The following is a 16,565-nucleotide window of genomic DNA, read 5'->3' on the forward strand; positions in this document are numbered from 1 at the left end:
TTGTAGTTCGAGAAAACCCCCTAGGCGGTTAGTAATATACGAGTAAGATAGTTAGGTAACAAAGTTGCATAAGGTGCCGTCAAACTTTCAAAGTTCCGCCAAACTTCAAGCACAACATGATGCCCATTCTGTGTGAATATAACATTGCTAACGTTTCTGGTTCCCTCAGAGCTATGGGAAAACTTCGTAGAAGTTTCATATAACACCTTCAAACGGCACAACATGGGGTTTAGTGATCTTTATTTAATCCCTTGTTTACCCTAAACATCATTCTAATTTGCCTGCGTATTACTGTAAGCATGCCCTGCCTCTTTCTCTAAATATGAATTTGGTGAAGGATGCAGTGCTTTTGTAGCATCGGGTTAACTGGTATATATATTGTTTTTGAGCACTTAAAGTCACAGTGCAAATTCGCTGTAAGGTAACGCAGGTGTTCCTTCGTATTGCAGTATCAGTATGAAATCAAAAACTTGCAAATCAGGGCAGATAACGTGTACGTTTTCAGTAACGTGTATGTTTTTGTACTCAAGCAAGCCTGAGAATAAAACAAATAGAGAACCTATGAGGACGTGCAGAAAAGCTAGTTCTTTCAACATTCAGTACGACATTTGTTTTTACGCTCATATTATCGAGATTATCACGGTTTTGATGGAATTCAATCAGAATATATTAGTGTGGAACTTCACAGATGCAGTTCGCCGCTATTGATGCCAACTTGTATCGATTATGAATAGCTTCTATTTGAAAAAGACATGTTTAAATACTCTGAATTGCACAACGTGTAGCGTATGAAGAAGTAGCACTTCCGTTCCCGTTCAACACAATGGAAGAATATTTTCAGTTGAATGCCAGCCAAACGAGATGTGGATCGAATATTTCAGCATGCAGCAAGCAGAAGGCGTGCATGAAACTTTGAGGCTTTCGTCCTAATTATTGTTTTCCTGAAATGCAAAAAAGCTTTTCGATGGCTGTGTCAGAGCTTTCACCAAACAAAATGTACTAAAGTTTAGCAACCTGCGTGAAAAAACGCATGGGAGTGACCGGTATTGTCGCTTACCGACAAGGACAAATAACGTCGTTGCTCCCTTCGTCATCGCTTGATCAGCTTGCTTGCCTACGTCTAGACGTGCACCTAAAGAGCTGAAACAGGCTTTAAGCGCATCCTTCCAGAAACCACCTGCTCACATCGACGAAGCTAGACTGTGTACATACGCTGAGACGGCTTGTTGCTGGCCGGCGTGGTTGCTTGACAACCCCTTTATATACGTTGAATTTTTCGACGGTGGTACTGACGTGTCCCGCTAAATAAAAGAAACTTTTTCTGAAGATTGTTGAGCAATACATGATTATACAAGAAGATACGCACGGTTTCAGGATGAAAATATGTTCCAGGTCTTTCCCGTATTCAGAAGACTGAGCGGCCGTGAAAGTCCTACAGCAGGCACACCTTACAAAAGAGGCCCTTTTTATTTTGGTGGATCACTGACATTAAACGGATGTTTCAAAAGATGAGACAATAAGTGAGATCCGAGGTGGCGGATTCCTTTTTACGTTATCAAACACGTGTGCATTACAGGCCCATGAAATGGAAGCAGATTCTCACTCATGAATCGTGTTACGCCACTAGTGTAGCCCGACAAATACGTGCCGATTACATCGTCATGCATAGTTTTTCCTGTTGTCTGTAAATGGCACTTACGCCATATGTGTTATACTAGAATCAGTCGATTATTTAGCACTGATCAATGTATATAGATACTGCAAATATGCGTAGACAGAGGGACATCCAATAGCTCAATGTTGTAAGGGGACTTCTGATGAGTAAATTTATCGCAACAGAAAGATAACGCGCACAGGAAGGCAATACAAAGACAGGTGCTTCCTCCATGCGTTGCCTTTTGGTTGCGCTAACTTTCGTGATCTAAAAGGCAAGGCCAAGTAGCCCAACAATTTATTCTCCTTGAGTGCCAGCACCTGTGGGACGTAAAGTGTAGTGTGGCAGACGGCGCATGGTCAGTAGGGTACAGAAACGGCATAACGAAATACACGCTTTAGAACACTTGCATGCCTAAGCTACGTTAGAGCTAGAGTGGGGTCTTCTGGTCTAATTTTATAATTGAGCTCGCTCGTTATTCGCAGGGGGCCCGTTTATTTTGCAGAGAGTCAAGAAACAATCTTCCTCCTGTAGGCACCCGCCACTTCCCTGAGTCGCCTAAGGCCGCTGTACTCACACATGCTAGGGTATCCTGCGCTCGGCTTCCTCTCCTGCGGTGGCACTCTCAGAATGCTTGCATACCCCTGTGAGAAGAAGAATGAAGAAGAATAATGAATGAGCAAGAATGCTTGAGTCTCTCCACGCCGTTTCTGGGGAGCACGTGTCGAATGCCGGGTAGCTTAGCCGAGCAAGCGTGGAATTTATGCCAGAAATATCAGTCTCGTACGTCCTATTACGCCTGATATGCGCCAATTTTAGTTTCACAATTTATGCCTACCATGGCTTGGTGTAAATCTCAAACGCGACCACTCCCGCTCGAACGGATAACGGTCATCATCATCATCATCATCATCATCATCATCATCATCATCAGCCTGACTATGTCCGCTGCAGGGGAAAGGCCTCTCCCATACTTCTGCAACTACCCCGGTCATGTGCTAATTCTGGCCATGTTGTCCCTGCAAACTCCTTAATCTTATGCGCCCACCTAACTTACTGCCGCCCCCTGCTACGCTTTCATTCCTTTAGAATCCAGTCCATAACTCCTAATGACCGTCGGTTATCTGCCCTCCTCATTACATGTCCTGCTCATGCCCATTTCCTTTTCTTGATTTCAACTAAGATGGCATTAACTGGCGTTTTTTTCCTCACCCAATCTGCTCTCCTCTTATCCCTTAATGCTACACCCATCATTATTCTTAGCTCCTTGCGTCGTCCTCAATTTAAGTAGAACCCTTTTCGTAAGCATCCAGGTTTCTGCCTCGTAGCTAATTACTGGTATGGCACAGCTGTTATGCACTTTTCTCTTGACGGATAATAGCAACCTGCTCTTCATGATCTGAGAATGCCTGCCAAAAGCACCCCAGCCATGGTGATCACATTCTTGGGAAAAACAGTACCATATTACATCGAATTTTCCGGCCTTCTTCTGCGGTGCTACCTCTACAAGAGAACCGTGCCACATTGTCGAACCTGCAACGAGACAGGCCACAGAGAGGACGTCTGCCCGCGGCCCCCCGGCACACCCAAGTGCAGAGAGTGCGGCACTTCGCTAGCAACGGAGCAGCACGAGTGCCACCCTCGGTGCTCTCTGTGCGGCGAGAATCACCCGACAGAGGCGAAAACCTGCCCCAACAGGTTCTTGGCACCCATCAACCGCCGGAAACCGCAGCAGACCCTGACAGCAGGCTCCTCGTCTCCGAGGCCGCGTGGCGAGCACTCAGCATCCCGCAAGTCGCGGTCCCCGAAACGACGCGGAGCTGTCCAGGGGAGGAGGAGTTCCAGGCCGCGTTCCGGTTCCGGTTCCAGGCGTAGGACCTCATCGCGACGACGGAGGCCATCGCATGGCAGGACTTTGAGCCGTGGTCGTTCCGCAAGTGGCCGGAGGGGAAGCAAGGTAGCAGTGCAGGTCACGCAGCAGATGAGCTGGGCACAGGTTGTTTCTCCCAAAGCTCGTCCCCCCCCCCCCCCTGTTGACACAGAGCTGGCACAGGCACATGCCCAGATTAGGCATCTCAATGAAGAAAATGCAAAACTCAAATCAGAAATCACTAGCCTACACGCAGAAATCGTAGCACTTAAAGATGAATTGCTTGGAAGAAATAGCACCACCCCTACACAAAGCACTTCAACCCCACCCCCGGAGAAGCGGAAACGGGAAGAGCAGCCAGATCACACAGTCACTTCAAATCCGACACCACAACGAGCAACCGCGCAGCCCACTGCACCGCAGGGAGTCATACCCGTCCAATATGCCGATCTCCAGAAGGTAGAAGAGGTAGTAGCAAAAGCTATTCAGAGCCTTCAGACATCCCTACAAGCTACTATGCATCAACAACTCACAGCAATACAACAGTCAGCGGCACAACAACAACAATTCGCCACTCAACAACAACACTCTAACACTCAGTTGGCCGAACGCATCATGAAACTAGAGGAACGCATACTAGCACTAGAAGCTCGTCAAAGCCGGCGCCTTAAGAAAACAGCTCATCAGACCCTTCCAGAATTGCCAGATTCTCTGGGCTTTCCAGAGCCCCATCTTGTGCACGCATCACCACCCCTTGATAACCAAGATGGCTCCGCCTCAACATATATGCAGTAAGCGCGGGGGCTCAGCAGGCGAAACCACGGTGTGGCAGTGGAATTGCCGGGGCTACAAGAACAAGCATGGATCGCTGATACAGTACATCGCTACGTCAACAAGACCACCTGAAATCATCACACTGCAAGAAATGAACACACACGTCCGCCCACCCATACGTCACTTATGGCACCGATACAGGCAGCAGCCTTCACACCCTGGTCAGTAAGAAGCTAGTGGCCGTTCAACACCATCTCCAGCAATCCGAACCGCTTGCCATTCTGCTCGAAATTATCCCACACGCAACAAAGAAAAAGGGTCCCATGTTTGTTCTAAACGTCTACTGTCGGCCTAAAAGCGCGCCATCGGCCCTCAAACTGGTTTTGGCGCAAGCCATGCACGCAGCAGGCAACCATCCGCTTCTAATTGTGGGTGACTTTAATGCAGCCCACTCCCTCTGGGGTTATACGTACACCAATCCCAGGGGAGACATGCTTCGCGAAGTTATTGAGGACATGGATCTCACACTCGTCAACGATCCAAGGAATAGCATGAGGCTCGGCACAAGTGCTCAAAGAGACACGAACCCCGACTTACCCCCACCAGAAGTATCTCCCAAGCTTCCTCGACCAATCTGCAGGAGTACCTAGGCAGCGACCACGCGCTGCTAGCCACCACTCTCCATGGGCTCGAATACAAAGCCACGATAGGCTTTGTATAGCTTTGTATAGGCTTTGGATAGCCAACAGCTGCAGTCAATTAAGGACTGGATCACTCAGATTCACAAGGATGCGAAGTCGCACACCAAAATGCTTGAAACATCCACCACCACTCCAAGCATCGACGCTCGCTTACTCCACATGTGGGAAGCCCGGCGTAGCCTGCTGAAGCGTTGGAAATGGCAAAGATTAAATCGCAAGCTCGAGAGGCGAATAGCACTACTCACACAAGAGGCTGCGGAATACGCTACCACGCTATGCCGAGAGAATTGGCTATCCCTCTGCGACTGCTTGAGAGGAAGACTGAGTACTTCCAAGACGTGGAAGTTATTGAGGTATTTAATCAAACCGGCCAGCAGCAAAATGGAATCCCACCACAATATGGCCCGAGTAATTCACCAATTTCCTGGAAACGAGGCGGACCTCCTTTTGAATCACAAAGCCCAGTACTTCCCCACACAGCCATCGGAGCCTCTGCCACCCTACACCGGCACACCTAACGAGCTCCTAGATGAGGACATTGATCAACATGAGGTAACCGCGGCGATAATGGGCTTGATTTGGGCTGTGATAATGGCTGTCATGATAATGGGCTGTCATTTTAGATGCATCTTCTCTATTCCCGCGTGCTAACTATATTATTTGTGGTGATTTTAACTTTCCGGATATAAACTGGGACACTCTAACAGCATCATCCCGCCAGTCAAAAGATTTCCTTGATTTAGCCTTAAACTTCAACCTTACACAAACAGTAAATTTACCTACACGTGGCTCAAACACCCTTGACCTGGTCCTCACTTCCCAACCCGAATACATTCAGTCTATAGCATGTGTCAATGGGCTGAGTGATCACAGTATTGTACTTTTCAATTTAGAAATCCCTGTTCCAGTCAAACAGCTTTCAATAAAACTAATTCGGGAATACAAAAAAGCTGACTTTTCCATAATTAACACTGAACTGAATATTTTTTTTTGAATACCTCAAAGCAACTGCCTTCAGAAGGTCTGTTGATACAAACTGGCTGTTATATAAGCATAAGCTACTCAGCTTAATCAATAAGCACGTACCTCTTGTGTGTATTCGTGGTGTCATGGGAAAGCCTTGGTACACAAACCAACTGAAAAAACTAGCACAGAAGAAAAAGCGGCTTTTCAGAGTGGCAAAAAAATGCGGTTTCGCCCCTAAATGGAAGAAGTATTTCACCTGCCTGCGCGAGTACAACAGCCTTCTGAAGCTTTCTAAGAAAAAATTTTATCACCAGGATCTTCTCAATATCATCCGTGTAAACCCGAAAAAATTTTGGAAAATACTCGCACCAAATAGAAATCAGTCGCATAACATTACCATAACTAATCCTAATGGGTCCCATGTTCCAGTTGAAAAGCGTTCTGACGTCTTCAATTCATACTTCTCTTCCGTCTTCACTTGTGAATCTTCCACCAACATTCCTGTTTTACCAAGATTTTGCGGCAATGAAATGCCTCCCATTGATGTAACTGCTGAAGGAATCGCAAGCCTAATCAATAAACTTAACATATCTAGCTCCCCCGGACCTGACAACATACCGGTAAAGATACTAAAAGGCACTAACGTCATTTCTAGCCAGATATTACAAATCATTTTTTTCCAGTCTATAAGCGAGGGTACTATTCCCAAAGACTGGAAACTAAGCAAAGTAACCCCCGTTTTTAAATCTGGTAAGCGCTCCGACCCATCCAACTATCGCCCGATCTCACTTACATGTATTGCCTGTAAACTTTTAGAACACGTCATTTATTCCCAAATAGCTTCCCACCTCGACAGAAATTCTTTTTTCTTTAGCAAACAACATGGCTTTCGTCCAGGCTTATCATGCGAAACACAACTTTTCGAATTCACCACAGATCTCCACCTAAACTTAGATTCTTCATTTCAGACTGACGTAATTTACTTAGATTTTTCAAAGGCTTTCGACCGCGTCCCTCATCACCGACTAGTGTCCAAACTTTCTTGCCTTCATCTCGACCCTCTAATCCTATCATGGATCATTTGCTTCCTGACAGATCGCCTCCAGTTCACCTGTGTTGGCGGTCGCTGTTCAGATACTACCAAAGTAATATCCGGTGTACCACAGGGATCCGTCCACGGCCCACTCCTTTTTCTAATATACATTAACGACCTCCCAACAGACATATCATCCACAATACGTCTATTCGCCGATGACTGTGTTATTTACCGTCGTGTCACTACTAACACTGACCAATCCATTCTGCAAAATGACCTAAATTCTATTGACAAGTGGTGCTCACGCTGGATGATGGATCTAAATGTCTCCAAATGCAAGTTAATGCATGTATCACGTAAACGCTCTACATCCAAATTTCTATACTCCTTGGGCTCTGTGAATTTATCCGAGGTCGACAGTTACCGCTACCTTGGCGTTATCATCACTAACAAACTAAATTGGTCGAACCACATCCAACAAATAACCGCCGATGCTTCAAGATCCCTTAACTATATTAAAAGATCCCTATCCTTGTCTCCTCCGTCGATTCGTAAACTAGCATATGAAATTTTCATCCGTACCAAGTTAGAATACGCGTCTGCAATTTGGAATCCACATCAAAAGTACTTGACTGACACTTTAGAAGCTACTCAAAATCGTGCCTCCCGCTTTATCTTATCGAATTATGACAACACTATCAGCGTTACTAACTTAAAGTTATCCATTGGTCTACCCCTTTTAGCATTAAGACGCATAATTTCGCAACTCTGCCTATTCCATAAATTGTACTATAACTTTCCTGACCTTCGTTCCTCACTTTTATTTCCACCCATTCGCTCATCACATCGTCTATTCAATTCTTTATGTATCCAACGCCTTCATGGTTCTACAAACGCTTTTAACAAATCCTTCCTTCCCTCTGCAATAGAACAATGGAACTCGCTCCCGGAATCCATTGTTGTAGAGCGAAACCCTTCGAAATTTCGAGAGTTACTAACCACCCATATTTGCAGCTAATCATGCAAAAACCTGTACTTCTAGTGTCTTTTCAGTTGTTGCCTTTGTTTTTTTGCTTTGTACATGACTATTCATTCGATGTTTGTATTATTGTTTTGCCTCCCCCTTATGTAATACCCCAAATGGGGCCCTTAAGGGAATAATAAATGATGATGATGATGATGATGATGCTGATGATGATGATGATGAAACGCCACACAGCAACAGAAATGGACCAAATTACCAATAAGGCACTTGTAAATCTTGACAGCCCCTCGCTACTAGAGCTTACCGCTCATCTTAACGAAGTATGGAGGAAAGAAAACCTTCCCAAGAACTGGAAAATTGCCGAGGATCGTCTGATACCGAAATAAGGCAAGCCACCAGCCATTGAGAACCTACGACCAATCTCCCTCACTTCGTTTGTAGGAAAGCTCCTAGAGCACATCGTTCTCAACCGGTTACAACCATTCCTGGAGGACTCGGGGAAACTTCCAAAAACGATGATAGGATTCCGTCCACACCTCTCAACTCAAGACATCCTACTTCAGCTTAAAGAAGATATGATTGTACCAGCGACACGCAACATCATCATCATTAGCCTGGTTAGGCCCAGTGCAGGGCAAAGGCCTCTCCCATATTTCTCCAACAACGCCAGTCATGTACTAATTGTGGCCATGCCGTCCCTGCAAACTTCTTAATCTCATCCGCCCACCTAACTTTCTGCCGCCCCCTGCTACGCTTCCCTTCCCTTGGAATCCAGTCCGTAACCCTTCATGACCATCGGTTATCTTCCCTCCTCATTACATGTCCTGCCCATGCCGATTTCTTTTTCTTGATTTCAACTAAGATGTCATTAACTCGTGTTTGTTCCCTCACCCAATCTGCTCTTTTCTTATCCCTCAACGTTACACCTATCATTCTTCTTTCCATAGCTCGTTGCGTCGTCCTCAATTTGAGTAGAACCCTTTTCATAAGCCTCCAGGTTTCTGCCCCGTAGGTGAGTACTGGTAAGACACAGCTGTTATACACTTTTCTCTTTCGGGACAATGGCAACCTGCTGTTCATGATCTGAGAATGCCTGCCAATCGCACCACAGCCCATTCCTATTCTTCTTATTATTTCCGTCTCATGATCCGGAGCCGCAGTCACTACCTGCCCTAAGTAGATGTATTCCCTTACGACTTCCAGTGCCTCGCTACCTATTGTAAACTGCTGTTCTCTTCCAAGACTGTTAAACATTACTTTAGTTTTCTGCGGATTAATTTTTAGACCTACTCTTCTGCTTTGCCTCTCCAGGTCAGTGAGCATGCATTGCAGTTGGTCCCCTGAGTTACTAAGCAAGGCAATATCATCAGCGAATCCCAAGTTACTAAGGTATTCTCCATTAACTTTTATCCCCATTTCTTCCCAACCCAGGTCTCTGAATACCTCCTGTAAACACGCCGTGAAGAGCATTGGAGAGATCGTATCTCCCTCCCTGACACGCGACTCCCCCACGGCTATCCTCGCCTTAGATCTTAAAGGGGCGTTCGATAACGTCAAGCACATAGCAATCTTAAAGAGGCTAAAGAGCTGGGCTGTGGGGCCAGGACGTACTCCTATATCAGGGATTTCCTGTCAGATAGAAAAGCCATCCTAAAGGTTGGGGACAAAGCCACAAACCCCTTCTTACTGGGCGGGCACGGCACACCACAGGGCGCAGTGTTATCCTCCCTCCTTTTCAATATCGCCCTAATAGGCCTGCTGCCGCTCCTCGATAATATCCCGGGCATCCGGCATGGCCTCTATGCCGACAACATCACCATCTGGTCGTCCAGAGGGTCCATCGGGGAAATGGAGAACCGCTTGCAGGAAGGTGCAGACGTGGGAAGCGACTATGCTAAATCATGCGGGCTCTGCTGCGCCCCCCAAAAGTCGGAGCTACTCCTGGTCTCACCGCGAAAGAAGCACACATCCGACTCGCCCACTGTCAACATACAACTAGAGGGACACACCATCGTTCCGTCTCACAGCGTAAAGATATTGGGAATGGTTTTCCAGTCGGATTGCACCAATACAATATTCAATAGCTTAAGAATACAACAGCTCAAGTTACGCACATGATCCGGCGAATAACAACCAAGACAAGAGTCATGGGGGAGGCGGACACACTTCGGCTTGTCCAAGCCTTCGTCGTGTCTCGAATAACTTACGCTATTCCATACGCACTACTCAACGAGACGGAAGTCAAGAAAATCAACACAATGATCAGAAAGGCATATAAGCAGGCGATGGGCCTGCCAATCAGTACGTCCACAGAACGCATACTACGACTAGGTGTGCACAACACGGCCGAGGAGCTCATCGAGGCACATTTATTCAGTCAGCGAACAAGGCTGGCGGGACACTACCTCCATTTTTATCTTCTTTAGAGGAATTTATTGCTTGGATTAACGACAATAATTACAAACTAATTTTGGGAGATGATATTAACATTGATTTCTTGAGCAACTAAGTGCCACTGGCACAACTTACGGAAATGCTCGAAGTAAATGCGTTGGCAAATGTGATAAAACAACGGACACGTGTACAGTTAAGTACGTCGACATGTATTGATGCTTTTACCACAAACTGTCAAAATCAAACAATTCACTCAGGAGTTCTCGGATCACATATTAGTGACTATTTGCCCATATACATAATACAAAGCTTTAACAAACCAAACTCAAAAAACAAAAAAAAACATGAAAGCTCAGTCACATACCGTAACGTAAACCAGGAGACATTGCAGCGTTTTCGTTCAATTTTACTAACTACATACTGGCGCTCCATCTATGGCACTGGTGACGCTACTCATGTGTATGAACTACTAATAGACGAAATTAAAACAGCCTTCGCCTTAAGTTTTCGTTACATCAAAAAGACCCGTCCTCGTAAGGCAAGAAAGCTGTGGCTTACTTCTGAATGCTTGAAAGCTATCATCGATAAAAAATGCACTGTTTGAAAGGTTCCTTAGGGGAAAAAGCTCCTCCGCTTTGCAAATAACTTGAAAATTTCAAATTCGATTTGCAAATCCGGAAGAAAACAAGTACCATTTTGCGCCGGCGAAAAGAACGATACTTTTATACCTTGTTTATTCACGAAGTATATAGAAAACCGGAACTACTCTGGAAAAGGCTCAATTCCTTCTTGGAATGTTATTCTAAAGAAAACACAGGTCCCACTGAGATGAAATTAGATAACGATACTTTCACTGGCAGTAAGCTAGCTCAACTTTTTAACAATTTTTTTGCCTCTGTCACAAGCAGTGTTCATAATACGTCCTGCATAGAATCTATGGCTTCGAAAACACGTGACTCTGCGTATTTGTTTCCCGTCTCCCAGCCAGAAGTTGTAGCATTGTTTTCGTCCCTCAAAAATAGATACTGCGCCGATCCTGATGATCTACAAGTTCGACCGGTTAAGTACGTGTTTGACATCATTCCCCCAGCCCTAACACATGTGATGAATCTAACCTTTCCTTCTTGCGATTTCCCGAGACAGCTTCAAGATGATAAAGTCAACGTTATTTTCAAAGGCGATGACAAAAATAATGTATCAAACTGCAGGCCTATTTCCATACTGCCCATTTTTCCAAAGGTAGTGAAAAGTTGATTCACATAAGAATGAATAGTTTTTTGAGTCGCCATAATATTGCTATGGAACAGCCGCCACAGTGTGGCTGCACTGAGGAGGACGAAGACGCCGTGTGTGCCGGCTTGATATGGCGTCGCCATTTTGGCCTCCGTGAGCTTACCTGTAAATAAATTGTAAATAGTATTCGGCTTCAGCTCACGTAACAATATTGTTACGGGGTTAAAAACAGTCAGACGTGTATTTACAGAATATTTACAACAATTATAGCAGCTGGGTAGATGGTAGCCAGGGCGCGGAGACCAGAACATCTTCTTCCAACGATGATTGAAACATCTTCGTCTGTGCATCACACGATCCCCGGCGGCTGAAGCACCGGCTCAGTGCTGGCTCCGAGGCGGGCGAGTAATGCCACTTAAAGGGGCACTAAAGGGAAAAAAGATTTCTTCTGCATCAGTAAATTACCGTTCTACAACACCAAAAACACCACTGTTACAACAATAAGACGTTTGGTAAGCCAGAAAAAGCGCGAGAACGAAGTGCGGGTGGCGACGCCTACTTGAGTTCCCGCACCTGGGGGCTTTGACGTCATAGATTTTGATGGCATCTTCTAGGGCCTACTAATTCTAAACAGCGGTACAGATTGACTACATTGTGTTCTAAAGGAACCAAATAATAAACATGCCAAATTTCGGGAACTTTTATTCAGCCAACGCGGCCCAAATGCGAAAACACACTTTGGATTCCCTGACGTCACGCTGACGTACCGGCGCTGGAGTTTCGGAGCGAAATTCAAATACTGATACTTTGACCTTCATTTTCTCATCGAATAATCAAACTATTTTCTTAAAATGACTGCCTGCAGGGTTCTCAAACAATTCTCCATTAGTCTAAACTGATTTATTGTTTCCCTTTAGTGTCCCTTTAAGACGCGCGACATGCTCCACGTCGCAGTGATGCTGAGCCATGGTTGGCTCAAGAGGGGTGATTTCGTACGCGACGTCAGTCACTTGACGCAAGACATGGTAAGGGCCGGAGAAGCGTGGAAGTAACTTCTCCGAGAGGCCAACGCGTCGCGACGGCGACGAAAGGAAAAGCAGGGCGCCCGGTGTGTAATGGACGACACGACGGCGGGCGTCATATAAGCGCCGCTGATTGTCCTGCGACTCCACAAGTCGACGTCGGGCAATATGGCGTGCTTCTTGTGCCTTGAGGATGGCTTCACGGGCGTACTCGGATGTGGAATTCAGACAAGCAGGCAGAACGGTGTCGAAAGGTAACGTAGGGTCGCGGCCAAACAAGAGGAAGAATGCAGAGAAGCCTGCGGTATCATGGTGAGACGAATTATAGGCGAAAGTAGCGAACGGCAGCGCAACGTCCCAGTCGCGATGGTCATCGGAGACAAACACGAACAGCATATCAGTAAGGGTTGCGGTTAACGCTCTCGGTTAGACCATTCGTTTGTGGATGGTAAGCAGTAGCAAGTTTGTGTTTAGTCGCGCATGAGTGTAGAATGGCATTGGCAACTTTAGAAAAAAAGTAGCGGCCTCAGTCGGTTAGGAGCTGTCGAGGGGCGCCGTGGTGAAGGATGACGTTTTCTAGAGAAAGTCGGCAACATCGGTTGCACAGCTTGTCGGAAGAACCCGTGTAATTGCATATCGGGTGGCGTAGTCTGTTTTTACAGCAATCTACTTGTTTCCCAAAGCAGACGTAGGAAAATGGCATAAAAGATCAACACCTACACGGAAGAATGGTTCTGATGGTACTTCAAGTGGTTGAACGCGACCAGCACAGAGTGTAGTCGGCTTGTTGCGTCGTTGGCAAAGATCACACGCAGCGACACAACGGCTGACGTCACGGTATAGACCAGGTCAAAAGAAGCGCCGACGAACGCGGTCATAAGTCCGTGACACGCCAAGGTGACTTGCAGTTGGTACATCATGAAGCTGCGCGAGAACAGTTTGACGCAGATGCTCAGGCACAACGAAGAGTCGGGCAAGCCCGTCCGGGCGCATGTTAGAGCGGTACAATATACCATCTTGAAGTTCAAACATGCGAAGGAAAGGATCTGGCGTCGTTGAAGTTAAACGTTGAATAAGGTGTTGGAAGGAGGCGTCACGACTTTATTCCGCTCCAATGTCGCGAAAAGCACCCAGCGGGGCGAACGTAGGAGCAGCATGAGGGCCGCGGGATGGGCGGTAGCAGGGTGTCGAATTCAACGAAGACCGGCAGTGACGTGAAATATGGCAGATACGGCCACAAGTGAAGCATATAGGCCTGTCGTCCGGAGTACGCTATTCAGCCGGGTTGTGATACCGCGTTGGGGAATTCAGGTGGCGGGTGCGTATGACAGTGCTGGACGGAGTGTAGTAAGGCCGATAACTGAGTAGGCGTTGGTCAATCCAACGTCTGCGCATAATTCTTGGCGCATGACGGACTGTATCAATGAGACGGTCGCCTGGCAATTGTCGGAGCCATGGGTTGCAGTCGTGACAGGAGATGCGGCTTCTATTTCACGTCGGATGACATGGAGGATGTAGTCAGAGCGATTGGGTGTGGGCGGACTGCGGAGGTCTTCGCAGGTGGACTTAGCAGCCGTGTTGGGAAGGCGGGCAAACGGCTGGGCAATGCGGCGACTCTTGGCTTCTTCAAACCGCCGGCATTCCGTAATGATGTCTTGCACAGTGGAAGAATTCTTGAAGACTAGGAGATGGAAGGCATAACCTGCTATGCCCTTAAAGGCATGTGAAACTTTATCAGGGTCGGACATCTTCGGATCCACTTTGCGGCACAGAGCGAGTACGGCCTTGATGTACGTCAGATAGGATTCAGTGCACGTCTGGACACGCGAAGCGAGGTCTTTTTGGGCGGCGCACTGACGTCCAACAGGCTTGCCAAACAAATCTTTGCGTTTCTGTTTGCAAATGTCCCAGCTGGTAAGTTCCTCCTCGTGGGTCTGAAAGCAGACGCGTGCCATGCCCACGAGGTAAAATATCAAATTAGTGAGCATGATAGTCTGGTCCCAGTGGTTGCTGGCGCTCTCCCGCTCATATAGTTGAAGCCAGTCTTGGACATCAGTGTCGTCGGTGCCAGAAAAGGTTCCTGGGTCGCAGGGTGTTGCTAGAATGACGGTGGGCATGGGTGCCGACGGGCGCGAAGCATCCTCGCCTTGTGCTGGCATTGTAGATGCAGCCAAGAGCGCCCGCTGCGTAAATCCGCCTTGATATTGATCCCGCAACCACCTCCAAAAATGTTACCGGGTTCAAATCAGCCAGACGTGTATTTACAGAATATTTACGACAGTTATAGCAGCTGACAAGATGGTAAACAGCGCGCGCAGACCAGAACATCGTCTTCTTCTGACGATGATTAAATCATCTTCTTCGTCAGCGTGTCACAATATCATAACGCCGTTGCAATTTGGTTTTAGTAAAAAACGTTCCACGGAATCAACGTTACTTCTTCAAAAAGAAATCATATTAGATGGTTTCGAGAGTCAACTCTACATACATGGAATATTTATAGACTATTCCAAAGCCTTTGATCGGAACAATCATACCACACTTTTAAAAAAGCTAGAGCATTACGGATTTCGTGGGGCATTTTACACACTTATCCAAAGCTACTTGAGTGATCGGCAGCAGCTGGTACAACTTAGCTATAAATCAAGATTTCGATGCCTAAACAACAGAGTACCGCAGGGAAGCATCCTAGGGCCTCTACTTTTTAATGTGTGTATTAATGACGCAGTAAGAATAGATGAAAATACCCAATTTATAATTTATACGGACGATACTAACTTATTTTTTAAGGATCAGATTTATTGGAAATTCAATCCAGAGCAAATACCGTACTCCCGAAACTGTACACCTGGAGTGTGAACAACTCGCTAACCATAAATAGGTCAAAAACAAAAGCGATTTTATTCAGTGCTAAAAACAAGAAAGTCAACTTTGATTTGGCGCTTTCTCTTGGTACATAAAAACTGAGGTGGTTCCTGCTGTGAAATGTCTTGGCGTACTCTTTAACGAAAACATGTCCTGGGATTCGCAGTCTGATTATGCTTGTTCCAGCCTTTCTCACTCGGTTGGTATATTATCGCGCACACGTTTTCTTTTCCCTGAGAAAGTAAAACTGTTGTTGTATAATTCACTTTTCCTTTCAAAACTGTGCTATTGCTACCTTGTCTGAGGAACCACCACAATTTCCAACATTCTGAGGCTTCCTAGATTACCGAAAAAGGCTGCCCGTTTGGTTGTCAATGCTCCATATCACGCACACAGAGGGCTCATCTGTTAAAACCTAAACGTAATACCTGTTGTCGACTTGTACGATTCTTTACTAATGACACGCTGCAAACAAGGCATTAAAACACACAATCTGTGCTTGAAAGAACTCTATAATTTGACTGAAAGAATGCGTGTTTATGACACGCGCGAAATCACTTTTTGGTTTACACCACGAACCCGTACTATGGCCAACAAATGATCGCATATGCATTGCCCAATCTTTTAAAGAACCAGCATTGTTTTCTGTAATGCTGCTGCTGTTAAGTTTTGATTTTGCGCTGAAAAGTTTCTCCAAGTTTTAATTAATTTTGATGTCGTGCGTAAAAGTAAAGTATTTCCGTTTTAATGTTAATTTCAACACCTTTAGTTTTATTTTTCAAACGTATAGCTTTGGCATCATAAGCTTGTCGCATACGAACATTTGCTGTTGCCCCAGTGAAAGTGCAACTATAGGTTACAGACGCCGTCAAGCTTCTTGCTTTTAGTCTGCGCCCCCAGCGTTATTGTACATGCTGTAATGTACCGTAATGCTGAAATAAAATGAATGAATGAATGAATGAATGAATGAATGAATGAATGAATGAATGAATACTGCATGGCAACGACGAAACGAAGACGAGAGAATGACAGTGATGACACGAAGCTAATGGACACGACGACAAT

General features: G+C 46.0%; 1 protein-coding gene across 1 annotated transcript in view; it reads right to left on the minus strand.

Moving 5' to 3' along the window:
• Positions 1-1,217, minus strand: part of LOC135899053 (uncharacterized) — a 52,366-nt gene extending 51,149 nt beyond the window's left edge. The window contains exon 1 of the mRNA XM_065428299.1: positions 1,058-1,217. Within this exon, the coding sequence (XP_065284371.1) occupies positions 1,058-1,094 (37 nt within the window). The 5' untranslated portion in view covers positions 1,095-1,217. The remainder of the gene's footprint in view (positions 1-1,057) is intronic.
• Positions 1,218-16,565: the final 15,348 nt, after the last annotated feature.

The sequence above is a fragment of the Dermacentor albipictus genome, chromosome 7 (assembly GCF_038994185.2).
Source record: "Dermacentor albipictus isolate Rhodes 1998 colony chromosome 7, USDA_Dalb.pri_finalv2, whole genome shotgun sequence".
NCBI lineage: Eukaryota > Metazoa > Arthropoda > Arachnida > Ixodida > Ixodidae > Dermacentor > Dermacentor albipictus.